We start from the raw sequence: 27,660 nt of genomic DNA, 5'->3' as shown, positions 1-27,660 counted from the left end.
TCCTGCTGTCCAAACGCCCAGTTTGCTGCGGCCCCTGGACCTCATGCAGGCGGAGCCTGTGACACGGGTCGCTGGGAGGCTGGCAGGACCCTTTCCGAGGGCTGGGCGGGGGCGAGGGGGGCGAGGGGGGCGGGTGGGCGCAGCAGCTCTCTCTAGGAGTTTGTCTGCGAAAGGAGTGGAGCGTGAGGGAGGGATTTTATTATTGTCATTGTTGTTATTTCAGGGTGTGGGGCGGGGAGAAGGCGCTAGGTGAGCTGAGGAAAGGCGGCAGGGGGCTGGCGGTGCCGGAGAGGTGCCCGCAGGCCCTGCCGGCGCCACCCCCCGCCTGTGGGGACTGCCAGGCTCGGGGCCCCGGGACGCTGCAGACAGAGCAGCGCGGGCGCCCCAGGGGACGGGCCCCGGAAAGCTCGGACTGGACCCTTTGAGAACCGTCCACCTCCCCTGTCCCAGACTCTTCTAGAACCTTGCTCCTCCCCCATCCATTCCCCCTTACCTTGGCTCCCCTCCTCCAAGAGTGACCCCAAGGCTAGGTCACAGGTCATACATATCGGCTGTGGTCTCTGTCTCTCGGATACTCACTCTTGAAGCCTAAAAACACAAGTCCTCCCCCAGCCCCCCACCGGGTTCCAGAGGCTCGAGCCAGCTCCCCGCCCCGCCGGCCTCCCTCCTCCCCGGGGCCCCTGTGGTTCCCCCAGGATAATCTCCTGCCCTGTAGTTGGAGGACGACACCAGCAGCCCCAGTCCATCTTCCACCGAATCACTTCCCTGGGACCCGACGCACTCACATCCTGGGGCCTCACTGCCGACCCCCCTGCTCCGCCCCGCCCGTGACCTTCCCCCGCTGCGCACCCCGCGCTAGATGGGATGCCTCCCAGCTGAGCCTGCTTCTGGGTGACCCCGCCAGCCTGTCGGGGGCTGGACACGTCCTCCCCAGCGGCACCGTCCGACTGTGGGGGCCGCCTGCTCCTCGAGGCCCCCCACAGGGACCCTGCGTCCATCTCCAGCGCCTCGGCCACACTGCCCTCCCACCACGAGCGTCCTTCCCGCTCGGTCACCCGGGCGGGGCTCCCGTGGCCATGACCCGGGCCTTCCCAGCGCCCCTTCCAGCTCAGACCTCCAGGCTCTGCACAGGCTGTTCTTCTGCGAGAATGCCCTTCCTCCTATGACCCACCTCTCCAGCTCCGACACCCAAGGCACTTCCCGTGGCAAAGTCGCTGCCACACGGGGAGGGCCCTTTTAGGATCCCTGCGCCACCCGTTTCTGTAGCCCTAGCTCCCGGCCGAGCCTGGTACGCGCAAGCACTCAGTAAATGCACACAGGACTAATTAAGTGAACTGTCCTGGGCGTACAGGAGCCCCAGCCTATGCATCCAGTAGGGGCCTTGGTACCAGCCGCTCAGCCCAAATGATCCGGAGACCTAGCAGTCAGAGAGGGGTCCTCCCTCACTGCAGCTCCACGGCTGTGTATCTGGACGGTCTGCCTGTGAGGTAGTGAGCACCCGGTCACGGGAGGTGTGCAAATCGGGGCTCAGAGCGGGTAAGGGCCCTCAGGCTGCCTTGGCTCTGGGGTTTGTGTAGGGGTACGCATGGTGCCCCAGGAGACAGGCCCCGGGGTGAGGGGCCCAGGGGCGTGGATGTGGTTCCCGCAGCCTCGTGTTGGGGGAGGCCCAGAGCAGGCCCAGCCATTTCAGGTGCCAACAGCCCTCCCACCCCTCAGAGCTCGTTTCCCAAACAGCACCTCCTCCCCTCCCAGCTGGGCCACCAGGGTTTAGCAGGCCACAGTGCAGCCCAGACGGGCGGGGGCTCGCCCAGCCCTGCCTGAGGGGTGGGCCCCTCTGAGCGACCCACCGCCTCGTCCCGGCGCGGCCAGGGCCTCCTGCCTGGGTGACACTGCTCGAAAAGCCACCAAGGAGCAGACCGCCACTCGGGCGAGCTCTCCGCCGGGGCCTCTGAAGTCCCAGGATTCGAGGCGTTTGCTGCGCAGACCTCGTGGGCCGCTCCACTCCTGGTGTCCCCCCCCCCCCCCCCGGCTCCAGGCAGAGAGGAGCTGGGCGAACACAGGTGGTGGTGGGTTTGGAAGAGGCCAAGGAGCCCTTCAGGGGGAGGCTCAGAGCCTGGGGAGGACGGGGCCCAAGGCCCCTGAGCCCTGGTTCTGACGGGGAGACCGGGCAGGGGCCGAGACCTGTGGGGAGCAGACTGGCCGCCATGCTGTGCGCTCCCCAGCAAGGCGGAGCCCCCAGACGGCCCCGGCCCCACCAGCCCCCGCCACAGACTCGACCTAACATACCACGCACGCCTGTGGCTTTAAGCCGCCTGGCTGTCCCCTGCAAACTGCTCATTCCACATTCTTGGGGTGGTGGGCTGGGTGGGGCTCCCGGGACGCATATAAGGCACAGGGCGGCCGGGAGGGGAGCTGGGGCCTCGCCACCGCCGGCCTCATGGCCCTGCTGCTCCTGGGGCTCTGGGGGCTCCTCCGCACCTGCACCCACACCCCCTCCCCGGCCCCCCGCTGGCCCCCGGGGCCGTGCCCGCTGCCCCTCGTCAGGCCTACGTTTGCCGCGTGTGCCACAGCAGGACCAGTCGCTGATGGAGGCGGGTCAGGGCAGGCACGTGCTCGGCTGGGCTCTGCGCCTGGGCCCCTGCCGGCCCTGAAGGCACCCCAGCCCCAATTGCCAGGACCCCCGTGGGGTGGGAGGTCCGTGCCCAGGGGACACAGGAGGCCCAAGTGCCCGCGTCGCCTCGGGGAAGAGAAAGACATTCCACCCCACAGGGAAGCGGATGGGCGGACCAAGGAGCAGGGGGCCAGAAGTGGCAGGCCCGGAGGGCTCACCGGAGAAGGCAGCTTCTGATGAGTGCCTGCAGGAGGACCAGGTTTGGGGGGGCCTCGTGGGACGCCTGCTGGGTGTGGCTCCTCCCACCGGGGCTGGAGGCTGAACACCCTCGCCCACCTCGAGCTGGCTGACCCGCTGAAGCAGAGGCACAGGCCTGGCCCCGCCCTCGGGGATCACCCAGCCCACTGCCCCCTCCACTGAGCTCCAGCTCCCATGATCACTTGGCTGGGGTGCCTCCAGGACCCAACCACGAGGCTGCCTCGTGGCCCCCAGGGGGACGCCCGGCCTGCAGGTGAGAGGTCGCTGCTCCCCGCTTGCTGGGTGGGGGCAGGGAGAGCCGAGCTGCCGCCTCGGGAAGCAGCACAGCAGGCCCCAGGCGCGCTTCCACCGGCCACGCGACCCCAGGCCAGTCCCCCGTGCTCCTGGGAAACGAGGGGCAGGGGTCCTCGCCGCCGCCTCCACACCTTCCGTCAGCAATAGAGGCATCTGCTCAGAGGTGCGGGTGGGACCCGGGCATTTCTTCCCCGGATATGGGGCTCGATGTCCCCCAGGCCCCCAGCCCTTGAACCGGGGGTCCTCCCTCAGCCTCAGGAATCCCAGGGATCCATCCTGGCTCTCAGAACCCCCAGGGCTACGCCATTTCACTTTCCAGAAGGTAACTGTTGTCATCTGTAGCCCCCGTTACCAGTTTTAACCATAACGTGCTCAGGCACGCACGTTGAGGCAGGGTACGCACGTATGCTGGCACGTGGCTCACGTGTACTTTTCAGCCCCGTCTCTCCGGGACCCGAGCCCGTGAGCGTGGGGCGGGCACTCATGGCTTGGGTCCTGATTCTAAGTCATCCCTTGCGGCTGGAGGAGGCTCGGACGGGCAGGAAGATGTGGCCTCCGCCCGAGAGTAGCCTGGCCGAGTCCCGCCAGGGAGCCCCAGGAGGATGGAGGCCAGAGGGTCGGGGGCTCCAGGGAGACAGAATGTTCCGTGGTCTCCCGTGCCTGTGCCCCGTGTGATGGCTCGCATTCTGGGGGACACGGCGGTGCGAGTGTAGTCAGAGGGCGGCTGACAACCGTGTCAGACAGGCTGTGCCGTGAGCCCCGTTTCACGACGTCGTGAGCTGAAACTCTGAAGTTTGCAAGTCCCCGTTTTTCTAATGACCCAGCACATTCAAAGTTACTTCCACAGCGGCAGCCCTCGCCCTTCTCCGTCTTCCCCGCTTTGGTGGGTGGGGGAACGGGGGGGCCATGATGGCAGGCTCCTGCTGTGACTTGCACGGACCCCCAGTGGTGTTACCTGTCAAGCGGCCCCTCCTTCCTGCACTCAGGTAGACGACTTCATCAGAGCCCCTGCGGCTGCTGGTCCCACTGGGAGGGTGAGAGAGGGGCCCCGTGAGCAGGGAGCAGGTGCCCCCTTGTGGCACCTCTACCTGGGGTCTGGGGCTGCGCCAGGGGACCCCGGACAGGTGAGCACAGCTGCTGGAGCACGGATCCGCCCCTCACCAGGTGGGGCTGTGGCGCCTGTGCCCTCACCCCCCAACCACGCCGTCTTGCCCCCTGCCCCCAGGTGTTCAACATCTACCCTTGGCTCGGGGCCCTCCTCCAGCTGCACCGGCCCGTCCTGCGGAAGGTGGAGGCGGTGCGGGCCATCCTGAGGAACCTCCTGGAGGCACGGCGGCCCCCCACGCCTGGGCGAGGGCCCGTGCGGAGCTACCTGGACGCCCTGATCCAGCAGGGCCAGGTGTGGGCAAAACCCACCCCGCCACCCAGGAGACCTGGGGGGCCTGCCGGGGCCCCACCCAGGAGGAGAGGGGCTGGGGAGGCAGCCATGCTGGCCCCACGCCATACTGCTCCACCTCCTGGTGGGGGGCCTGCTGGGGCCCCCCCCAGGAGGAGAGGGGCTGGGGAGGGAGCCATGCTGGCCCCACGCCATACTGTTCCACCTCCTGGTGCGGAGCCTCTCTAAGCCTCAGTCTCCCCATCTGTGAAATGGGGCGGTTGTAAGGCCGCGGGGAACCCAGAATGCCGTAGGTGCTCGGTGGATCCTGGCGCTATCCTTCCCGCCAGGCCTCTGTCTTCTATGCCTTTTTTGAGCCTGGGGCTGGGGGGGGTGGTCCATGGAGCCAGCCTCCAGCTGAGCCCAGCCCCACCCACCTCTGCAGGGGAAAGACCCCGAGGGCCTGTTTGCCGAAGCCAACGTGGTGGCCCGTGCCCTGGACATGGTCATGGCTGGCACGGAGACCACGTCCGCCACGCTGCAGTGGGCCGCCCTCCTGATGGGCAAGCACCCGGCGTGCAGGGTGAGCCCGTGAGCCCGTTCCCGCAGGGCCCAGGACCGAGGGGCAGAGGCTCCCCGGGACGCTCGCGCCCACCCTCTTGCCCGCAGGCCGGGTGCAGGAGGATCCGGACCGAGTGCTGGGGCCCGGGCGGCCCCCCCGGCTGGAGGACCAGCGCTCCCTGCCCTACACCAACGCCGTGCTGCATGAGGTCCAGTGCTTCATCACCCTCCTGCCCCACGTGCCGCGGTGCACAGCCTCCGACACCCAGCTGGGCGGCTACCTGCTCCCCAAGGTGGGAGGGCCAGGCCCCCCACCCCGGACCTGTTCCTCTCGTTCACGGCAGATGGGGCTGGGGGTCTCAGGGACTCAGGTGCCTGATGCCAGGGCTCCCCATAGGAGGCAGGAGACGGGTGGTTCATCGGGGGGCAGCCCTCGGCCGCACAGCCCCTCACAGCAGACCCGGGGCCACACCACAGGGGTCCCCTGGGGCTAAGCACGAACCCCCAGCAGATCCCTGCCAGGCCCCGCCCTGCCTTCCCACCCCCCTCAGGGCCCCCTCCCTGTGCTCCCCGCCTGGGGCCGCCTGGGTGGACGGGGCGTCCATCTGCCCACCTGCCGCCCCTCACAGGGAACGCCTGTGGTGCCCCTCCTGAGCTCCGTGCTCCTGGACAAGACGCAGTGGGAGACCCCCCCCGCCAGTTCAACCCGGGCCACTTCCTGGACGCTGACGGGCGCTTCGTGAAGCGGGCGGCTTTCCTGCCTTTTTCTGCAGGTACCACAGCCCCGCGGGCGGCGGCCTGGTCCCCGGGGCCTCAAGAGCTCAGGGTCCCAAGCCCGCAGGGCTCCCCCCGCCCCGCCACGGCCTCCGGCACCCACCCCGCACCCTGCGTCCCCCGCAGGCTGCCGCATCTGCGTCGGGGAGAGCCTAGCCAGGTCGCAGCTGTTCCTGCTGTTCTCAGGCCTCCTGCAGAGGTACCGCCTGCTGTCCCCACCCGGCCTCAGCACCGCCACCCTGGGCACCATGCCCGCCCTGGCCTTTACCACGCGGCCGCAGGCCCAGGCCCTGTGTGCGGTGCCCAGGCTGCAGGGGCGCTGACCACGAGAGGCCTGGCCTGACTATGGGACAAAGTCCCAGGGCCGGGGAGGGTCTGAGTCACTCCCAGCTTGGGGTGCTCGGCAGGTGATGGAGACAGGATGGAAGGACGGATGGCTCCCCCCACTGGGCTCTCTGCCGTGGCCACCACAGGCTGCGTATCCCAACCCCGGCCTGAGAGCCCCACCCAGGCCTGACCCCGTTCTGCCTCTCCCAGGCCCTACACCACAGGGCAGAGCTGGGTTCCCTCCTCCCTCCATCCCTACACCCTAGGACATCGCTGCTGCCTGTCTGCACCTGGGCCCCCTGCAGACCCTCCAGGGCGCCCCCCCACGGGTGCAGCAGATCCTCACAGGCCTCCCCGCAGCTCCCCGCTGCTCCCTCCTGCATCCCCCTCCACACTGTCCCCATCTGGTTCCCCAGCAGGGCCAGTGTCGCCAGATAACACCTGCCAGGCACAGAGGTGCCACCCACCTGCAGCTGGGGATGCAGGCAGATGGCAGGGGCTGCTGGGCCCCGGGATGACGTCCACCCAGAGGCCAGCCTCAGACCAGCGTTCCCGCTTGCTCTGTGCCGTGCCCGGCCCTGCCCCGGGTCCAGCGGGTTGCCTGCAGACCCCACCCCGTTCTCAGGGGTCCCGGGCACCGTGCTCAGGCAGCACTCTGCCCCTGGAGCCAGGCCCCTGAGCCCTGGGGCCACCACAGAGACGCCCTTAGCAGAAGACAAGCTAGCTGAGGGGCAGCAGCCACCCAGAGGGCGACGGCGGGGCTCAGGTGGGAAGGATGAGTAGGAGTTTGCAGGGAGGCCGCCTCCACAAGCCTCTTCTCTGGTCCACTCTGACCCCCCACTCCTCTTCCACATCTGCCCCCAGACCCTCCCCATGAACCGGCTCCTTGTGTCTGCGTGGAGGTCACCTCTCCGAGGAAGAGCACAGAGGGGCCAGCTGGCGGTGGGTGGAGGGCCGGGCCCGGGACGTGGCAGGAGGCTAGCGATGCTGGCGGATTCTGCACAAGGTGCTGAGATCACACCGATGCCTTCCCAACACCTTGTCCGTGAGCTGGACGGGGGCAAACAAGCCGTGGCTTCCACCCTCCTGGAGCTCGGAGCTTGCCGCCTGGACCAGAGGGAGGCACAGGGCTCGGGGCACACAGGAAAAGCCTCTGTTCCCAGCTGGGCACCAGAGGGCCTTCCTGGAGAGCGGACACTGGGGAGTGTCAGATGAGTGCAAATTGAAAAGCCTGGGACCGCGCTAAGTCGCAGTGACCACGTGGGGAGGCTACCCTTGGGATGTGAACTGGTGAGCAGGGTGGGCTGGGAGAGCGAGGCCCAGGGCTTCCAGTGCCAGCCACCCTGTGACCCTCCAGGGGCTTCACATGGAACGACCCAGGACGCACCAGTCAGCACGCAGATCTTGGGGCAGGGGGTGGGGTGTGGGGAGGGGAAGCTTCCTAATAGTGAAGGGCAGGGCTGTGGCCACGATACGTCACAGTGGGCCCGGGAAGGGGAGGGTGGTCCCCACATCCCTGGAGGGGGCTGGGGGCAGGGCAGCGAGGGTTCACTGTCCTTCTCTTCTTGTCGGTTTGGAACACCTGGCGTTGAACGCGGGGCGCAGGGAGCCCGCCTCACCCAGGGCACAGCCGAGGTACCAAGCTTCGTTCCGGAGGCCACAGAACTGGCCCAAAGCTGCTGTGGGAAGAGACTCAGCTTTCTGGCAGCGGGCCCTGGTGGGATGAGGTGGGTACGGCTGTAAGGAGGGAAAATGCTAGCATCGCCATCGCAAGACCCCTGCTCCCTGCCGTGGACCCAGAGCAGGAACCGTGGCCGCGGCACCTCCTGGGACATCCCACTGGGCCCAGGTGCAGGACCCAGAAGCTAAGGCGCTTATTTTCTAACTTACAAGAATAGGTGACAAGACGAACCACTTTCAAAGGTGATGTTAAGTTTTCTCAAAAGAACCTGGTTGGTTGGTTGACGGTTTACGGCAGTTATTTTAATTTGCCAAAAACAAATTTGAAAAGCCGTCCTGCTGGGTTGGAAGGGGTAGATCCTGGCAGAAAAGGATTTAAAGATGTGCTGCTCCGACTTCCCTGCTGGCGCAGTGGTTGAGAATCCGCCTGCCAAGGCAGGGCACACGGGTTCGAGCCCTGGTCTGGGAGGATCCCACACGCCAGAGAGCAACTAGGTCCATGCGCCACAGCTACTGAGCCTGCGCCCTAGAGCCCGTGCTCCCCAACAAGAGAGGCCACCCAATGAGAAGCCCGCGCACCGCAACGAAGAGTAGCCCCCGCTCGCCGCAACTAGAGACAGCCTGCGCGCAGCAACGGAGACCCAACGCAGCCAAAAATAAATAAAATAAACTTTTAAAAAATAAATAAATAAAAATACAAACGCGCTGCTGCTCGGGGCAGCCCGGCCCCACAGGTGGCCTCGGCGGCTCGAACGCAGCTGAGGGGGCGGGGCGCCGGCGGGCAGAGACACAGCTGCGAACAACGGTGACCCCGGGGTGTCCGTGCATGGCGTTGGGAGTTGGGGAACCCTGTTCCTGGGCCGAGGCTCTGGCGAGGATGGGGCTTCACTGGGGGACGCGCCTGGGACGTCAGGCGGGGGCTCGGCGCCCTCAGGCGGTGGGCTGCTCGTCACCTGCCCCAGAGCATCTCCGCCTCCCACCCCAGGGGGCAGTCAATCCAGTCCAGATGCACATCTGTGGGGCACTGGGCAGAGGGCTGGTGTGAGCGAGACCCTCGTCCCCCCCAGTCCAGGGCTTGGGCCCCACCCTCTCTCGGCAGGGGACCCAGGCCTCCATTCTCAGGCTCCCCTTGCCCCCGCCTTGAAATGGCCAGAGCCGGACCAGCTGGCTGGGGCCCAGGAGAGCCGAGAGCACCTGGCCTCTGGGGAAACCGATCCCTTCCCCGCTTTATGTCGACACGAACGCAGCACGTTTTGCCAAGTTTGACGTCTGTCGTCTGACCCACGAAACCAACCCCTGGACCCGCCTGCCGGACTCAGACAGTCTGAAAGCTTCTTCAGCTCCTCAGCGAGGGAGGTGGGACTAGGAACTGGGGACAGTGGACATCTGCCTGGCCCCTGGGGCTGCCCCCGACCCCTGCCGAAAGGCAGAAGCCCTCCCCCCTACCCAGTGTGCAGATCGACCCCTGGGTGGGAGCTGACGGGTCAGTCATCTCACATTCTAGTTGGTTTTGTTGGTTTTGTTTCTTTCTTTTTTTTTGCGATATGCGGGCCTCTCACCGTTGCGGCCTCTCCCGCTGCGGAGCACAGGCTCTGGACGCGCAGGCTCAGCGGCCATGGCTCACGGGCCCAGCCGCTCCGCGGCATGTGGGATCTTCCCGGACCGGGGCACGAACCCGCGTCCCCTGCATCGGCAGGCGGACTCTCAACCACTGCGCCACCAGGGAAGCCCTGTTTCATTTTTTAAAGTATTTTTCTTACTGTGGTAAAACAGAGAGAACACACAATTTACCGTCCTACCCGCTTCTCAGTGTCCAGTTCAGGAACATCTCGCTCGTTCACGCTGTTGAGCAACCGTCACCACCATCCACACACACAACATTCTCGTCTTTCCAAACTGAGACTCTGTCCCATTAAACACCAGCTCCCCTCCCCCTCCCGCAGCCCTGGGCCCCACCGCCTACTTTCTGTCTCTCCAGGGACCCGCAGAAGTGGAATCACACAGTGTTTGTCCTTCTGTAAGGGTTTGTCTCACTGAGCATCATGTCCTCAAGGCCCATCGCGATGCGTCCGTTCCCTCCCCCTAAGGGCTCAGCCACGGCCCATCCTACGGATGAAGCGCCTTGTAACTGCTCACCCTTCGTCGGACACGCCAAGCTTTAGATCCTGCTTCTCGCTGGCTGTGCGGCTTTTGGGAGAAGCGTCCGCGGGCAGACGTCCATCAAGGGCCCCCGGGCATCGTGGGTCAGGAGGGGGCAGGTGGGCTGGACGTGAGGACTGGGCTCACGTGGGTTGGTCAGTCCCTGGACAGTGTGTTCCCAAGGCTGCAGTGCCCCAGCCTCTTGAGGGGGAACCTCTGGGGGCCGGCGGGTGGCTCTTGGTCCAGATCTGCCTTTGGTTCCAGGGCTGGCCCCTGCCACACCGCATCAGCCCTAAAGTACAAGCGAACCCTCCAGAACAGACATACAGGCTGCGGTCTCAGCTCCCGGGCCTGCGGGGGCTTTGACTGGAGACGTTCTTCTGTGAGTCCACAACCCAACAGTGTTGCGTGGCCGCCACCCACCTCGCAGGGCAAACCCGTGGTGGGGGAGAGCACACTGGGGGCAGGGGTCCCGGCTCGGGCGTCTAACTTCCCGAGGCCCCTCCGTTCCAGCTTCCTTCCCGCCGTGCAGGGACACTCTGGCTGGTCACTGTATCCTTACAGGACCGACGGGACACACTCAACACCAGTTTACCCAAAGTGGACGCGAACCTCCTGGGGGTGCAGAAGCAGCTGAGTCCCCACATCCCACAGGCGAGGCCAACAGGAAACACCTGCTTCTCAGCCATAACCTTACAACTACTGGCTCCGTGGCGGTGGCTTCCTCGGAGGGCCAGGGTGCGGGGGGCTGAGGCTCTGACAGGCCAGTGAGCCTGGCCGCACCTCAGAAAAAGCCCCGCCAGCTCCATCCTGATCCCTCGGGGTGCCGTGGCCGCTGACCTGACGGACGCCCGGGACGCCCCCCACAACAGGTGGGGGAGCTCCACCTGCCCCCTCAGGGAGATGCTCCTCAGCCCACGGACGGACAAGGCGGCCGGCGAGCCTACTACCCTTGTGCAGCCACCAGGCTCAGTCCCTCCACATCAATTGACCCCTGGGGCCATCAGAGTGCCACCTATGACCACACAGGGACCCCAGGAACCGCCTGCACCCTGAGCTTGGTCCCACACCAAGCGATGCATCACCTCCCCTGTGCCTTCTGCCGGGGGGACGCCGCAGAGGACGGCACTGCACACCCTACGGGAGCCGCCTAAGTCGGTGTCCAAGAGCCTCTGTGCACAAGGGGAGCGCCTGGCTCTCCTGGGCCGTTTCCCATTAACAGCAGATGAGGACCCGGTACCACCACGTTTCCCTTTTCGATTTGGCTGCCAGGAAACCCAGAGCTATGTTCTTGATCAGTCAACCCGGATCCCTTAAGGAGAACCTGCCCCTTCCCTGTGTCCTGTGGACCTTCCTTTACTGTACGTCTATTTCTCAGCCCGGATCTCTTAAAGAGAACCTGCCCCTTCCCTGTGTCCTGTGGACCTTCCTTTACTGTACGTCTATGTCTCAGCCCGGATTCCTTAAAGAGAACCTGCCCCTTCCCTGTGTCCTGTGGACCTTCCTTTATTGTACGTCTATTTCTCGTGTTTTTAAAATGCCTCAAAGCTTAGGGACAGTGAGGCTGGCACCCGGGCGGCGGCATCATCCACAGATTACCTGCAGAACCGCGATGGCTCGTCGTCACAGGGTGCTTTCCCGTCGGGGACCTCACCTCACCTGAGGGCCTCCAGGAGGGCTGGGCCTCCTCACTCCGTCTCCAAGGTCTGCAAGGCCAAAGGAGGTGCCTGGCCAGTGGCTCCCACCCAGAACTGGACGTGTGTGCGTGTGTGCCCAGCGGGCGGGGGCAGGCCAGAGGCCCCTCAGGGAGCAGCACAGCAGCCCCTCATGGGGGGGAGCAGATGAGACATCGGCGTGGACGAGACTCGCCACGTGGGGTGGCGTGACCCTGAGTCCGGGGTCACAGGTGAGAAGAGGGAAAGGCCCCAAGTGGTCAGCGAGGGACCTGCCCGGGCCCTCGAGACGTGTGGCCCTCCTGGGCTCGGGTCACCCCCCCTCGGGCCACCACCCCCACCTCCGCCATTCAGACACTGAATTGAACTGAACTGAACTGGGGATGCTGCTCTGAGGCGAGATCCCCGAGGGCCACGGTCGGGGCCCAGCCAAGCCAGGAGTGGCCACAGGAAGGCCCGGGACCTCATTCTGGAATAAAGGGCCCCCGTTACTCACGGGCTGTCAGCATGGAATTCACGACAGAGCTGCCCACGTGACGCAATCTCTCGGACTCTGCTTTCCTACTGCCCCCTGGTTACGTGGCTCACAAACCCGCAACCGGAGCAGGACTCCGGGCTCGGGCCCCTCTGCTTCACTCGGGGTCACCTGGGGCGGCTCCCCCCACCCCATCACGGGAGCCTCGAAGCCACGTGGTGCCCATGCGTCTCCCAGGCTGGAAGCTGACCACGCCCGAGGGGCAGAGCATCACAGACTCGGTGGAGAGTTTCAAAACTGCACAGTCACCCGCCACCACGTCTGACTGTCTGTGGAGACGGCCTGGCCGCACGCGCTCCTCCGGGGATGGGGGACAGAGCAGGTGCTTCCCGGCTGGGCAGGTGCGGGAGGGCAGCGCGTGTCCCCTGCCGACACCTGGAAACATGGCCTGAAGAGCAGGGGTCAGCCTGCAGCCAGAAGACTACACGAGGGGCTCGCCGGGACGCCGTCCCGGGAGGCCACGGAGCCCACGCCCCACAGGCAGGGAACGAGTCACGCGACAAGAGCCACAGCCTCCAGAGGCCGGTTTTTATTGAAAATACACCCGGGTTTTCCCTGGAAGTGGCCAGCGGAGCCGTGGCTGCCTGAGGGGGGAGGCGACACGGATGAGCCACAGCGCGGGCCCCTAGGTGAGCGCAGGCAGGTGGCCAGGCGGCCGGCGCCGAGGGGCCGCCAGACCCGTGGGGGCCAAGCCCCCACACGGATGGACCACAGCGGGCGTCTAAGACACCCCTGGGACAAAAACAGGCATTTCCCTGAATAAGCAACTTCCTTGGGGGCCTGAGGGCCACTGGGAGGGCAGCTTATTTCAGAGTGACTGCGTTCTGCTGTGAAGGGGTTAAAACTGTCATCCCCTATAAACAATTTCTGACCAAGAAATCAGGAGAGAGCAGTGGTCCCTACAAGGGTCAGGGGCCAGGAGGGCCAGGGACCCCACCCCCGCACCCCCGCGCCGCCCGCTAGGAGAGCAGCTGCAGCACCTGCCGGACGCGCTGGGTTCTCCCCGGCAGTGGGGCGTCGGCGCTTGCACCCGCTTCGTCCAGCTCCCGCATCAGCACCTCTGCCTTCCGCACCGTCAGCTCGCGGGCCTGGCCCCTGAGCCCCTCCAGGTAGGCCAGCAAGGTGGAGAAGTGCTCGTCGGGGACCTGGACGGGGCAGAGAACACTCGTCAGGGCTGGGCGGGTGGCGCGTGGAGATGCAAGATGTCCACACTGCGGGCCCCGGGCCTGCGAGGGGACCGTCCAGCCCTCAGCACCCTCAGGCCGGGCCCCGAGGAGTTGCTCCAGGACGACGGGCTGGGGGAGGTGGAAAGGGCGGCCAGCCCGCTGTCCTCTGCTGGCCCCCGCTCTTCTCCCCACACACTCCGGCTTGCGTTCCAGAGGCTGGCAGACGTCAGTTTTCACGCCCTCCTGAAATGCCACTAAATCAACAGTAAGCAGATACATTTTTAAAGAGAGAAATCAGGCTTCCCTGGTGGTGCAGTGGTTAAGAATCCGCCTGCCAATGCAGGGGACATGGGTCCAAGCCCTGGTCCGGGAAGATCCCACATGCCGTGGAGCAACTAAGCCCACGCACCACAACTACTGAGCCTGCGCTCTAGAGCCCGTGGGCCACAACTCCTGAGCCCGTGAGCCACAACTACTGAGCCCGTGTGCCACAACTACTGAAGCCCACGTGCCTAGAGCCTGTGCTCCACAACAAGAGAAGCCACCGCAATGAGAAGCCCTCGCACCGCAACGAACGGTAGCCCCCGCTTGCCACAACTAGAGAAAGCCCGTGTGCAGCAACAAAGACCCAATGCAGCCAAAAATAAAAAAATATAAATAAATTTATTTAAAAAATAATAAAAAATAACAGATAAATCTCTTAGAACAGAGAGAGCAGAGGAAAGATAAGAGTGACAACGTTCTGGGGCTGGAGATGAATGACGGTGACTCAGCAGATCTGACGAAGGTGAAGCTCAAGCTGAGAAACGCCAATCGCGCTGCAGACCATCCCCGCCCCCAAGCCCGGGACTCCACAACTGGCTGTGTGGGCGCTGCTGGAAGCGAGAGTTAAAGGATGGGGCTAAAAACAGGGGCGACTGCAAGTCCACTTCGAAAGCAGCAAGTGACTCACACTGACTTCAAAAGCCGAGGGCCACAGGGAGGAGGGCAGGTGCCCTGAGCTGGCCCAGTGGGGAGTGGGCGTGGGGCTGTGCAGGAGTGGGGGGTGGTCCTGGGGAAGGAGGCCCAGGCAGCATCCCCCAGCCTGGGGCTCCGATTCCTGCGGCATCGCTGGCTTGGCCCGGCCCAGGCTTTGCACCCCGCTGTCCCCCACCCGCCCAACAGCCACGGCCTGACTTCAGAACTCAGCTCACAGGTGCCTCCTCCACGGAGGGGCCCCCACCCCCCATCAAGCGCACACAGGGCCGAGCCCGCCCTCAACTTCCCCGCCGGGGAGCCACTTAACCATCATAATGAAAGCTACACAATCGTCACAGATGGTGACAGCGGCCCCAGATAAATGGATTACAAGCCACTGAATAAAACAGCACAGTCCACGCCGAAGCGGGAAGCCACAGTCCACTGGAGCGGGGGTGGCGAAGCTCCTCCTTATCGGAGACGGGATGAAGGGAACAGAAGAGCCCCAGACAGGGCCACAGCGGGCTAGTGAGAGTGACGAGAAACGGGCAGCCCCCAAAGACACGTGCCTGTTACCGAAAGAATCAGTAACTCTGTAGGAACAAACCCGACAGCCACCACCTGCGTCACGCGATCAACATCGACACCACGGACCAGCTACGAGGAGGACGAACACATACGTTTCTTTCCCCGAGTCCGGGTGGGGACCTAACCAACCACGCCGGCCACGCCCTGCCACACGACTGCCCTTGCAAGCACGTCAGGGTCACGAGGGTAAGATGAGGGACGTGCCAGACACCGGGTGAGCGCGGTTCTCGACAGGCCCCCGCCCAAGGATGCCACCAAGAACGTGTAGTAGTGACGTGACGTGGAGCCCTGACTCAGGCTGGGATGTTGTCCCGTAGGACGCCCTGACGTGTAGCAGGCGCACACTGGAGTGTCTGGGGGTGACGGCAGCTCCCAGCCTCAGCCTGATAGCCACACCCCACGAGGATCCACAGGGGAGGGTGGAACTTCCAAGCACGCGGACGGTGGCCCTCCTGGAACCGCAGCCGCCTCCTGCAGCTGGGAGCCTGGAGCTCCACGATGAGTCCGGCCGCTGGGCAAACCTGGCAGGGGTTCTGGCTCCCTGACACTGAGCGGGTCCCTCCCTGAGCCCGGGTTTCATCTCTGTAAAACGAAGGGCTGGACGGGTGCTCCCACAGGGCACCCCCCCGCACCGAGTGTGCACCCACCTGGTCACGGTCGTACATATGCAGAAGCAGCCAGGTCTGCCTCGTCTTCTGAAACCTCCAGTTCTCGTGCTGCTGGGCCCAGCTGGGGAGGCAAGGACACGACGTCTCAGGTACTGCACAGGAGGAGCCGGAAGGCCTGCACCCACTGGCCTGGGTGGCCTTTCCTTGGCTGGGGGGGCGGGACATCTGCAGAGGACCCTCCCAGCGCGAGGGCGGGAGGGGGCTCTCAGGGTTCTGCACCAGGAGGACCGTCGCCCCCGCACGCCTGCCGGGGGCCCTCGGCCAGGACGGCAGGACCAGGGGGCACAAGGACACTTTCTTTCAGCCCTGCACGGCCATCGTTCCACGACCCTAACGTGAACACTCTGAATTTCACAAACTCAGTCCTTCTTCCAGAAACGTTTATCGTGCAGGACGGCAGGACCGCCGACTGGAGCAGGCGTGGCCTTCACGCCATGAGCTGGGCATCAGGGAGGAGCCAGGAGCCCTGACCCCAAGGGCCACGCAGGGGTCCCATTGGCCCAGCCTGCACGTCACCACCCAAGGGCCTCAGACGCACCGGGCCCCCAGATGATGAGGACGCTGCGGCAAAGCGCGGCTGGTCCCGTGAAGCCCAGGCTGAAGGGGCCCGAGGTGGAGGAAGCAGGCCACGTTGGGAGCTAGTGCCCAAGGGAGACCCGAACGCTGGGGCAGAGGCCCCGAGACGGACAGAGGTCTGTGTCTGGGACCCGGGCGCTGGCGGCGTGGAGTGGGCAGAGTGCGGGCTCTGGGGCTGCAGGACGGCAGGAGGGTCGGCCTCCCTAATCGCCCAGCCGGTTCACTCTCTCAGGACAAGCAGCCCCGTGGCTGGCGGGGCTGAGGCAGAAGCACACGCTTCACGCCTGTGGAGTTTCCCACATGCCGTGTCACGTGATGGCACGACCACCCAGGCCCTGCCCCACATCTGCCCGTGGCAGCCACCGACGAGCCGGACCTGGCCACAGCTCCTGGGGGACCAACACCCTGCCTGTGCCTGGAGTCCCGCCTCCAGAGCTTAGTGGCAAGGCCGGGGCAATGTGTGTGCCCACGACAGGGCCCAGCTCAGTCTTCTGCACCCGCAGGGGCGCCTCACCAAGAGGAGGGGGAAGGGAGGGAGGTGGGCGACTCGAGGGAGGGGAGGAAGAAAGGGAGAGAGGAAGGGCCACCAGGCTGGGGAGTCAGCGGCCCCTGGCCATCTCCTCAGGCTCCTCTGCTGGCCCGACTGGGAGGGCACGCTCTGTGTGGGCCGCCGCCACCAGTGGGACCGCTCCCTGCTGCCAGTAATGACGTAACTGTCTCTCGGCTCCAAACCCACCGCTCATCCTCTGCCTGCGAAAGTGGAGATGGGCCCTTCAAGATGCTTCCTTCCCAGACGGAACGAAGTTACCCAGAAGATGCTGGACACACGCGGTGGGGAGGAGGGAGCTTCCTTCCGAGCGTGGGCAAGCAGCCCTCTCTGGTGTCCACGTCCACGGGGCCCCCCGTGGTTCTGCAGTGCACCGCTTCCCCGCAAGTGTGCTGGCGCAGCTCCCGTGACCTCCCTGCTGCCCGTGAGCCCCTACGCTCCCTGGGCTCGGCCCGGCCCCTCACATCTGCTCCTCTGCAGTCTCCACAGGGCTCTCGCTCTCGCTCCAGTTAAGCAGTCTTTATAATAAAGAATGCCCCCGCACTGGCCCCAGTTCAGCTACTGTGTCGTTCCACCTGCATCGCGCCCTGGCCAACTCATCTGCCCTGGAAGACCTCGCTCTTCCCAGGGTCTCAAGGTCCCTCCTGAGCTGCCAGAGGGTTTGGGAGGGAAGGACCACCTCAGGCCTGGCTCCCTCACTGCTGCATTGGTGACGCAGAGGAGCTGGGCATCGGCCTGAAGCACTCCCTCCTCCCTGACCCCAGGGCTCTGACCAGGGTCACCTCAACCCTGTGGTCCGCCGGGCCCCAGAAGCGGCTCGGGTGTCTGGAGCATCGGACTGGCTTCAGATGGGCTGTCCGGGCCCACGGGGAGCAAAGGGCACCCGGCTGGAGGCCTGGGGGTGGTGCGGCCCCACGGAAATCCACAACGGACAGAGGAGGCTCCCAGACACACCAGGACCATGTGAATGATGACCGAGTGACCACGGGGGCCCCCAGCCCCGCCCAAAAATACCTCCCCAGAAGGCAGGGACCCACAGATGGAGCATCTGCGTGACTTTGGTGAGCAGGGGAAGTGAGAGGTCAGAGGTCAGCAGGGAGGGAGCACGGGCCCCGGGGGTGAGGGCCGAGCCCGACCCTCTCAAGGGGGTGCTGCACCGCGAGCAGCTCCCACGAGGACGCGGCTCTCAGCACCGTGAGGTCAGGGCCGAAGGATGTTCTTACGACCCAGAGCGGTGAGAGGCAGGTACGTGCGCTGCCTGCGGTGCAGGACCAGATGTGACGGCTGCTCTGAAGCCACAGCACCCCACAGCTTCTGGTCCCCTGGGGAGCGCTGGGCAGGGCCGTCTGAGCTGCTGAGTGGGTCCGCTGTCCCCTCCCCAGGACCACCGTCTTCAGAGCAGTCCCCCGAGTGACAGCGGAGCCTGCAGGTGCCTCTCTTGGCTGCCTTGTACGGCTGTGCTCACCACGGAAAATATCACCTAAGCTGCAGGTGAAAGGTGCCGGGACGGGACCAGGTGTCAACGAGGGGCCTGCTGGCCATCCCCGTACCCCCCACCCCCTGAACACAGCCCAGGGTCAGGCCCAGGGTCAGGGGAGGCTGCCGGGCAGCTCCCTCCGCCGGTGCGCAGGCTGGGCCTCCCCTCCCGCTGGGCTCCACGTGGCCCCTGCAGTGCGAGGAAGGCACCCGGACTTCCCTGGGCGGGGAGGGAGGCACTGAATCGAAGGCGTGTTTCCTACAGGGAGGCGGGCAGACCTTAACGGGAGCAGGCCCCCACGAGGAAGGGACAGCGCGCGCGGAGATTCCAGCAGAGCCGAAGAAGGGCTGCTCCCGGGGGCTCAAGCAGGCCCAGCACAAGGCCCGAGGCTCCCCAGGGCACCCGTCCCGGTTACGGCCTGTGCCCCCTTTGCGCCAGAGCAGGCTCCGGCTGGGGGAATGGCAAGCCCCAGTCCATCCAGCAGGTGGGCGCCCTGCCCGGGCCCAGCGGGGGCCCAGGCTTGGGAGAGACGCGGGGTAGCGTCTACTGCTCTGCCGCAACCTCCCGGGCTTCAGAGACGGCAGGGGGAGCGGGGGGGGGACGGGGGCACGGAGGAGGCGGAGGCCTGGACCCTGGGCTGCCTGTGCAGCTGACTCACCGGTGCTCAGCCCGGTCCAGGAATCGGGAAGATTCCGCTTCATACAGAGCCAGGGCGGCCGGGCAGCTCCTCCTTCTTGGAAGACAGGGCTCTGAAACGCCCCCTCCCAGCCTATCGCTGGGTTCACACACGTCCTCAGGCCCCCCTGCCCTCCCAGAATCCTCTGCAGGGCCCCCAGGAACTCTGTTCTTGAACCGGCTCCAAGCCACCAACCCCAACCCTTGGCTGGGTCTCGAGGACTCCACAAAAGAACACAGGTTCCTGGAGGGAGATGTGGGGTGTGTGAGACCTGTGACGAGAGTGATGGTGGAGACAGCAACAATGCTGATGGCGGCAATGACGATGGGGTGGTGACGTGGATGGTGATGGTGGGGGGGTGACGTGACTGGTGGTGGTGGTGACGTGAATGGTGACAGTGGTGACGTGGGTGCGGGTGGTGATGTAGGTGGGGTGACAAGGTTGACAGTGGCGGTGCGATGCCATCCTCAGCACAGGGCCCGTGAGTCTTCCATGGTGGCTCCAAGGCCATTATTTTGTCAGGTTGTCACAACACTATGAGGGGCAGGTGAGTGAGACTCTTCACCTGCATTTTGTTGATCTGAGGTGGAGGCTGAGGGGTAGCCTTGCCCAAGCGCCCGCAACTACTGACCTGTCACCGCTGACCCCGACGGCTGAAGCTGCGCTTCCGGGCGCCAGACGCCCAGGCGGGGAGCAGGCGGCTCCCCTGGCCCCAGACACAGCCGCGGAGGCTGCGACCACCCGCCCCCCCCCGGGGGCCCTGAGCCCCCAGCCCGTGTCGGTCTGCCTGCATCCCTCCGGGGCCGCGCACCTGCACAGGTAGTCCAAGGCCAGTGCGGCCCCCGAGCGCCTGGCTGCTGGGCTCTGGGCCACGGAGATGCCCGCTTCCTGCAGCCGCCTCCGGGCTTCTTTCTTCCTCTCCTTCTTCAGCTTCCTCTCCAGGACCCTCTGCTCCTCCGGGGACGCGGCTCCCTGGAAGCAAGGGCACCACCATCAGGGCTTCGGGAGCAGGTGCCACCGCGGCTCCCTGGACCCCGTGGCCCACGCTGGGCCGCTCGTCCCGGGATCCCGGGGGCAGTCCTGCAGGGTGGGACAGGTGCTGCACGCACCCGCCGAGGACCCCCCCCCAGGCTCCAAGGGCGGCAGGAGGTGCCTGGGAGAGTCTCTCGGGGGTTGAGCAGGAAGGAGGCGCTGGGACCTGTGATGCGATCCCCTACCCCACAAACCAAACAAGAGCGGAGTCCAAGGTCTCCTGATCACCCCGGAGGCCAGACCCAGCGAGTTCACTGTGATGCAGGCCGGAAGCCCTGGGGACCCGGCCACGGCTCCAGCACTTCCAGGGAGGCCTCTGGCGCTGGCCCCGCACACCCAGCGTCCACAGCCCCCATCCCGGAGAGCAAGGCCCAGTGGGGACCCTCTCATGCCCCGGCAGGCAGGCCGTCACAAATGCCAATCCCTGACCACCTTTGTGTTCCCACTCCACTCCCGCTCCTCCCGGAATCTTCTCAAACAAAAGAGCTGCTTTCCCCAGCTCCTCCTCCTCTGTGAACCATCTGGGATTTACCTGCCGTGGAGCTTCAGGGCTGCACCGGGTGACTCCTGGCAGCCCTGACACGGGATGCACAGCCCACCTGCCCAGGAGGCGCCTCCGTATGGGGCTCAGGGCTCCTCTCCCGGGGAGGAGTGGCGACCCGCCGCCTCGCATGGATGCTCCACGCAGACCCGACCCACACTGCACTGCAGCCGGGCGGGGGGAGGGGGAGGGGAGGGGGAGGGGAGGGGGAGGGGGAGGGGGAGGGGAGGGGGAGGGGGGAGGGGGAGGGGAGGGGGAGGGGGAGGGGGAGGGGAGGGGAGAGGGAGGGGAGGGGAGGGGAGGGGAGAGGGAGGGGAGGGGAGGGGGGAGGGGGGGGAGGGGAGGGGGGAGGGGGGGAGGGGAGGGGGAGAGGCAGGGGGACAGGGAGGGGGAGGGAGGGGCCAGTGAGGAGAGGGAGAGGGAGGGGGGAGAAGCAGAGAGACAGTGAGGGGGAGAGGGAGGGGGAGAGGCAGGAGGCTGGAACACCCTGGAGGACAGGGCAGCAGGGGCTCTGACCACACAGCTGCCCGAAGGGTGTGTGTTTGCTTTAAAAATCACAACCATGCCTGAAACACCAACGCCAGTATCAGCCAGACTTCCGCTGACAGGGAATAAAATCAGATTTTTAAAACAAGGTATTCTTCACTGGAGTAACACTGGCTCATAACGTTATATAAATTTCCACTTCTGCGGAGGCAACAGTGTGCTCACAACCAAACCTTTAGTTTCCATCTGTCACCCTGGGGTTGAGCCTCTAACTTGCCCCGCCCTCCCCCGTCCCTCCCCCGTCCCTCCCCTCTGGTAGCCACCACACTGATCTCTGCATCTTTGGTTTGCCTCCTTGTGTTTTAGATTCCACGTGAGTGAAATCACACTTATTCCAGCACTACTACACCCTCCAGGCCCTTCCACGTTGTCACAAATCCGAAGTGGGGTGCACTGGGGTCTAGGAGACACACCCGCTGGCTCACAGGGAAGCTGGCACTAAAAGCAGCAGGCCAGCCCTGCCCCTCTGAGCCACACAGGGGGGCACTGCACCGGCCAAGAGGCCCTAAGTCCCAGGGAAGGGTCAGGGCTGGGGATTGGCCAACACTGACTCCCGAGGGAGGCCAGCAGGTTGGGCAGGTCTGGGAAGGGAATGGAAGGGTCAGAGGCATCTGCCCCCAGGGTGGATGCAACTCCCCCCATGGCTCCCACTTGTCACTAGGACACGGTGGTGTCCTCCAAATCCAGGTCCAGGCCCCTGCTGCCCAAGCCCCTCTGACCCTATGGGGTGCTGGCTGCTTCCCCGAGGCTAAGCCTGGTCACACAAGAGACGGGAGCCAGGTCCCACTCCCTGAGGGCTCTTGGGGTACTCTGCAGGCCTAGTGATGGCCCGAGGTGCCACTGTCCCCACGGAAGGGCACAGGAGGGAGGCTGGAGGGGAACATGGCCAGGGCTCTAGTGTGGGCCTGGGAGGGAGGGGACGTGGACCCCGGCAGTCCCATGGAGGGGGGCACCTGAAGGGTCCAACTGCCTCTCCTGGGGCTGCTGGCACGTCCAGCGTTAAGGATCTAGGTCTTGTGTTAGGCAGGGACTCTGGAAACTACGAAAAGAGCTTCTTTCAATCACTCTCGCTTTGGCCGGTGGTGCCCCTGACGTGGCAGTGGGGGGAGCCCACACTCCGTGGCCCCCGAGAGGAGCTGTTCAGAGCCATGAGGCCCAGGGGCCAGGCAAGACACAGGGGCGCAGCAGCCAGGGGAGCTGGGGGCCCGGGGCAAACGTTGAGCTAACTGGACTCTCAAGAAAAGCTAGAAACACATGTTTACAGGTGAATCTCCTAAACTTTAAATGCTGGCTATTCCAAGTAAACAACGTAGGCTACCGGGCCAAACCCTGGTGTGGACCACGTGAGGAAGCCAGCACCTCTGAGCCCCTGGGCTCTGCACACCTGCCCAAGCCCCAGGGACGGTCCCCCTGTGGGACCTGTGTCCTTTTCCTAAACCCACTCAGGCCTGGGGGCCCCCGCCCCTCCCGCTGGTACTGCTGGCGGGGGGACAGCCCACGAAAACACCAAGACCATCTGGAAGGAACGCAGGAGTCCACAACCGCAGCCTGTGAGGGCCCTTCTGGGGACCAAGTTTCAGCGAAAGGAGAAGCCTCACCCCCAGAAAGCCCTGCGGACCACAGCCACCCCGGGACTCCCCACAGGCCAGGCCCACTCCTGGGGAAGGCCTGGGGGCAGCAGGGTCAGTGCTGTTAACACGACTGCTCTCTGGAACACAGACCCCATCTCCCCAACTTAGCACAACCATGGGGAACTGACCGCTGGGGTCTCCTCGGAAGCACCACGCCGCGCTGCTGCTCCAGACGAAACACAGGCCCCCCACGAAGTGCGGTGAGAGCTTAAGCTTCAGCACGTAGTCCCCTCTCCAATTAGAGCTCTTCAGGCTATGTCTCAAAGGGCACAAAAACAAGCCAACCCGCGTGCAAGGCCTCTGGCAGATGTGCACCCAAGCTGGTGAGCCACGGCCACCCTGGAGGGCCCCGAGGGACCCTGGAGGACCGCGGTGGAGCCTGGAGGGCCCTGGAGTCCAGGCACAAATTGCATCCACGCTGAACGTCTGCACGAGCCGTGTTAAGTAACGCAGCACACGGGTGATCAGAGGTGCATTTAGCACTTAAATCCTCACCGGCCTCCGGGCAACACAGGCACTGAGTACGTCCAGGAAATGCACTAAATAAACAACAGAACAAAAGGAAACGTGCTGACTTCTTACGGGAATAGCGACACAGAGAAAACACAACTACATGAAGGAAGCATCCAGCCCCGTGACTCTGGGCAAGAGACACAGAGCAGAAACGGCATGACCTCGATCTGGAAGGTTTCCACGGGCTCACTTCAGGCAGAGAGCCCTCTGCTTTGAAGAAGGACAGGCTCGGGTCCTTCAGGCCAGGAGGCCCATCAGCCCTTGTCCACAAGCAGGGCGCCTGGACCCCTGGCGGGCCTCGTGCTCTGGCCACCGGCCCTGCCCTGCCCCCGAGACAGGCAGTGTCGCCGGTCACACCCCAGCCAGAACCAGAAAGTGAAAACCCACAACCCTGCCCCTATAGGAGGACCCCGGGGAGCCCAGGGGGTCCTGCAACTTCAAGGCACTGGAAGCACCAGCAGAATGTGCAGGGGGAACCCCTCTCCCTCCGTGATCCCTTGAAGCGAGGCTGGCACCGACCACTGGCGCCACAGACTGGACTTCAGTCTCCAGTTCCTTCGTTGAGGACTGGCCAGGAATGCAGATGAAGACGGGACACTCTGGAAGGACGGTCACCGTGGGACCGCTGCCACCACGGGAGGACCCCTTGCCTCGCACCTCCCCAGCCACTTCCGTGATGGGGACAGGCCTGCCCTGCCCCTGCCGGTGACACTACGGGGGTGGGGGGCTGGGGCCAAGATTCAGGGAGTAGCACCACAGCCTCGGTCTCTGGCCTGTGGGCGCGGGGCCATCAGGAGACACTGACAGGGCAGGCGTCCTGCAACGCTCCATCGACCGGGCACAAGTGGCCCCCCGTCCCCACTGCCTTGTGAGGGTGTCCCAGGTTACAAACGGGCCTCTCTTCCAGCCACCTTTTTCCTTCCCTCCAGTCTCAGGGAGCAAAGTCTTCCTCTATGAACCAAGGCTGACCCGGGAGGGTGGGGCAGGCCCGGCACAGGCCCGGGAGGGCACAGAGGGGCCCGTCTACTAGATGGGTCGGTTCTCCTTCTCTGGGGTCCTCCTGCACCCCGACCACGTGTCAGGCTTTCTCGAGTTGTGTGTGCATTTGGAGGCGGGCGGTCCTGGGGACCCTTCTGTCCCACTGTGGTTCCCCCCAGGGCCTTTCAGGCCCCACTCTGGGAGGGGCGCCTAGACCACCACGACCTCCCCGACCTCCCGCGTGGGCTCCCACTGGCCTGGCTCGGACCCTCTAATCAGCTCCTGCCCAGGGTTCTGAACTGGATTCTCCCGGAGGCCCCAACACACAGGAAGGGGTGGGGGTCTGGCTCTCCACACTGGGGGTCACGGGTCTGTGGGGGAGCCAAGGAAGGAAAGGTCAGCTGGGGTGGCCTGAGACGGGCCATGTTTGGGGGGCCCCTGCTGCCTCGTGCTCACAGGTTACACTACACAGCTGCGGGGGACAGTGTAGCCCGGGAGAGGGTCTCCTGCCTGCAGACCCTCTGGTCCCCCACCAGCTCAGGAGGAGAAGCGCGGGGAGCCAGGCAGTTCTGAGCCCCGTGCTGCCGGGGCTCCGTGCAGGGGCCGTTCTCTCCGCCTCCGAGCTCAGGCCCAGAGCCAGGTCCTGCTCAGCTGGGAGGCGGGGGGGGGGGGGGGGGGGGGGGTGGGGGGGGGGGAAGGGGACGACTGACAACGGGATCTCTGATCCTGATGCCAGCAGAGCTGGGGGAGCCCCAGGGGCGTGGGCTCAGAGGGGCCAACACGGTGGGGAGAAGGCAGTGCCCGTCACCCACGTGTTCCTCAGAAGCCTCCTACTTCAAAGAGCATCAGACTCAGCGTCGGGGCCCAGCTTCCCTTCTATCACCCGGCAAGTACCACTGGGCAGTGGTGGCCGCGGACGTGCTTGAGGAGGGGGCTGCACTTGGCTGGAGCCAGCAGTGCAGGGACCACCCCCCGGTGGGACTTCCCGGCCGGGGTCGGGGGGGGGCTGCTCCTTGCTGACCACTGACACACGGGGACAGGGTCATCGGCCAGCCTGCTGACAGCAGAGGCCGGGGTGGGGCCCCTAACCCACCCACTCCGTCCAGGCGAAACCCATCAACCACAGAATTGGGGGACTAGAAAGGTGTGCGTTAAAAATCCTTGCCAATGAAACGTAAGCCTGAACCAGGGATGAGCTGTAAGGCGTGACCTGACCCCAGTGGGAGGGCAGGGTTTAGGTTCAAAGTGACCCTGAGGTGGCAGGGGCAGGGGCCCGGGCAGCACAAGCAGTCCAGCCACTCGGCTCAGCTGTCTGTCCACAGGCCAGACAGCGTCCCCAAGGGCACGGCGACTCTCCAGAGGTGGTCAGAGCGCAGGTCCCCGCCAGGCGCCCCCCCCCAGAGTGATCCTTAACCACAGGTCTCCGTCCAAACACCGCTGAGGCCAGAAGCACCGGCTTCTCTCCCGGAAGTCCCATGGAGCCGGCTGAACCTTGAAGCGACGGGAGCTCAGGGGTGGAAGGGAGGGCACCTAAGAGGAAACTGGTCCCAGACTTGGCGCCTCCCCAGGCCACACAGCCCCCTCTTCCTTCCGCTTCTGAAGCCAGGCATCCACGGGCAGGACGCCCAGTCCCCGCCTGCAGCTCCTTTTAGACACCGCTTCAGCTTGAAAACTGAACCTTAATCAGGAGCATTACTGCAATTATTAAAAGTCAAAAGGGAAACTCATGGTAGCCAATCAATTCCTTTTTCCTTTCCTGAAAACGATGAAGAACAAAAGAGAGAGTGTTTCCTATAATATTTAAGTAAAACTTTGTGTTTTGAAATAATTAGACGCAACTTGAAGGGCAACACAGACGCCATGAGCCTTCCCCCCCACAGCTTCCCTGCAGAACAAGAGCAGAAACACACAGGAGACACTAAGATTTCAGTTACAAATTGTTAGATTCTTTAAACGCTCATTCCCCCAACCTGTGAGCGATGCTGAGTTTCCTCTGCTGATTCAGAAATAGAAACAGTGATATGTACCCTCCTCATTTTATTTGCAGTACTCTGATTAAAACTAGACCAATTCCAGGGAGTTCCCTGGTGGCCTAGCGGTTAGGATTCCGGGCTTTCACTGCTGCGGCCCGGGTTCAATCCCCGGTCAGGGGACTGAGATCCCACAAGCCTCGCAGCTCCGCCAAAAAAAACCAACCCAATTCCAAACAACTTCAGAAAGCATGCACACAACGCAGGACGCTGCTCTGATCAACCCAGCGAGCGGCTGGGCCGGGCAAGCAGGGACGCTGCGAGCGCTGTGGGCCGTGGGTGACGGGCCCGGTGCCCTGCAGAGCTGCCGCTGCTGCTGCCGGTGCCGGTGCTGAGGCAGACACGGGCTCTGGCCTCAAGGAGCGCACGGCCGGAGGTAAGTGAGCTCCTGGAGGACAGGGACAGCGGCTGCCCCGGGCTGAGCGGCCGTTCAGAGCAGGGCACAGCTCCTCCATCCAGATGCTGCAGACACCAGATGTTTCCAAAGGCCTGAACCAGGATACACAAGCACAGGGGCCCACGCTGAAACAGATACCAGATCACAAAATACAGCCTCCGCGCTTCATTACCGCCCCCAGGGCAGATCCACGTGAGGTGACGCTGTGAGAGGTCCCCGTACAGTACATGAGAGCCTGGCCCCGCCCCCGCCCGCCAGGGCCACCGTGGTCTGCTGTCAACACGCACAGCACAAGGAAACGCTCAACCCCAGTGGGTCCCAGAATCAGTGAGATGGAGCCCCCAAGAATCCTGCCCAGCGCCGCCCCGCCTGCAGCCCTGGGCTCTACCACCACACAGCACCTGGGAGGAAGGGCGTCCTTTCCCTGGCCCACGTCTCTCCCCTTCCCAGCCCATCACCCCCTGGTCCCCTTCCACGTGGGTCTTGGACATTATGACGAAACCGTCAGACGCTCTTGGCCAGAAACACACGCGGACCCCGCTGGAGCCCAGCTCCTGGGTTACAGAGGAAGAGGTGAGGGTTTCGAGGGGTGGGGGGGTCGCCACGGCCACAGCCCAGGCGGGGGGCTGTGCCACCGAGGGACGGTGGCCCTTGCGGACAGGCCAGGGCTCTGGGAAAGGTCTTCCACATCAACCGTTTCAAAGCCTGTGGCCTTGGCTGCCGGCAGGACCTGCTCCCCACCTGGGCTGGAGACACTGGCCCTTGTCAGAGACCAGCTTCAGAACAAAAAACTCTGAGCACGGCTGCACGCTCAGCGGGCCGGGGGCATCGGTGACCAGAAGACTTAACTTCTATTCTGCTCCTCTCGTAACCCAAGGATTCAAATGAACGTGTGTTACCTGCCACCGTGCACTTGAAAAGCCAAAAGACACACGAAACACAGATTGGGGTGCCAAAGCCAGGGAGCAGATGACCACCCAGCGCTTCAGCCTGGATGACGGCAGGACTCCTGGCTCTCCCGAGGCCGTGCTGTGATGACCAGCCTATAAAACCTCTCAAGGTCCCCCAGAACCTCAGCCTGGATGACGGCAGGACTCCTGGCTCTCCCGA

The 27,660-nt window shown here is 64.6% G+C and overlaps 2 protein-coding genes across 8 annotated transcripts in view; one reads left to right on the top strand and one right to left on the bottom strand.

Annotated features, from left to right (window-relative positions):
- The window catches only part of CHLSN (cholesin), a 109,699-nt gene that overhangs the window by 284 nt on the left and 81,755 nt on the right, over positions 1-27,660 (bottom strand). For 2 of the 7 annotated variants that reach the window (XR_013831484.1, XR_013831485.1), the window contains 5 exons: positions 19,694-19,854; positions 15,586-15,667; positions 13,208-13,372; positions 10,017-12,615; positions 2,847-4,189 (listed from right to left, as the gene is read on the bottom strand). Coding sequence is in view for 3 of the 7 variants with exons in the window: in XM_079943881.1 (XP_079800007.1) it covers positions 12,459-12,602; positions 13,208-13,372; positions 15,586-15,667; positions 19,694-19,854 (552 nt within the window). In the remaining 4 variants the exon portion in view is untranslated. Of the gene's footprint in view, positions 1-2,846; positions 4,190-10,016; positions 12,616-12,736; positions 13,373-15,585; positions 15,668-19,693; positions 19,855-27,660 lie in introns of those variants that run through there. The other 5 variants (XR_013831486.1, XR_013831487.1, XM_079943881.1 and 2 more) reach the window with 5 other exon arrangements.
- On the top strand, positions 213-9,258 carry CYP2W1 (cytochrome P450 family 2 subfamily W member 1). The gene is given in 9 exon segments (XM_079944589.1): positions 213-2,541; positions 2,543-2,595; positions 4,222-4,562; positions 4,984-5,110; positions 5,113-5,121; positions 5,208-5,392; positions 5,729-5,788; positions 5,791-5,872; positions 6,000-9,258. Coding segments are annotated over 9 exon segments (1,158 nt in total). The 5' UTR covers positions 213-2,437; the 3' UTR covers positions 6,197-9,258.

This window comes from Stenella coeruleoalba (assembly GCF_951394435.1).
Source record: "Stenella coeruleoalba genome assembly, chromosome: 15".
NCBI lineage: Eukaryota > Metazoa > Chordata > Mammalia > Artiodactyla > Delphinidae > Stenella > Stenella coeruleoalba.
Note: the sequence above shows the minus strand (reverse complement) of the source record. Positions and strands in the feature narration are given on the sequence as shown.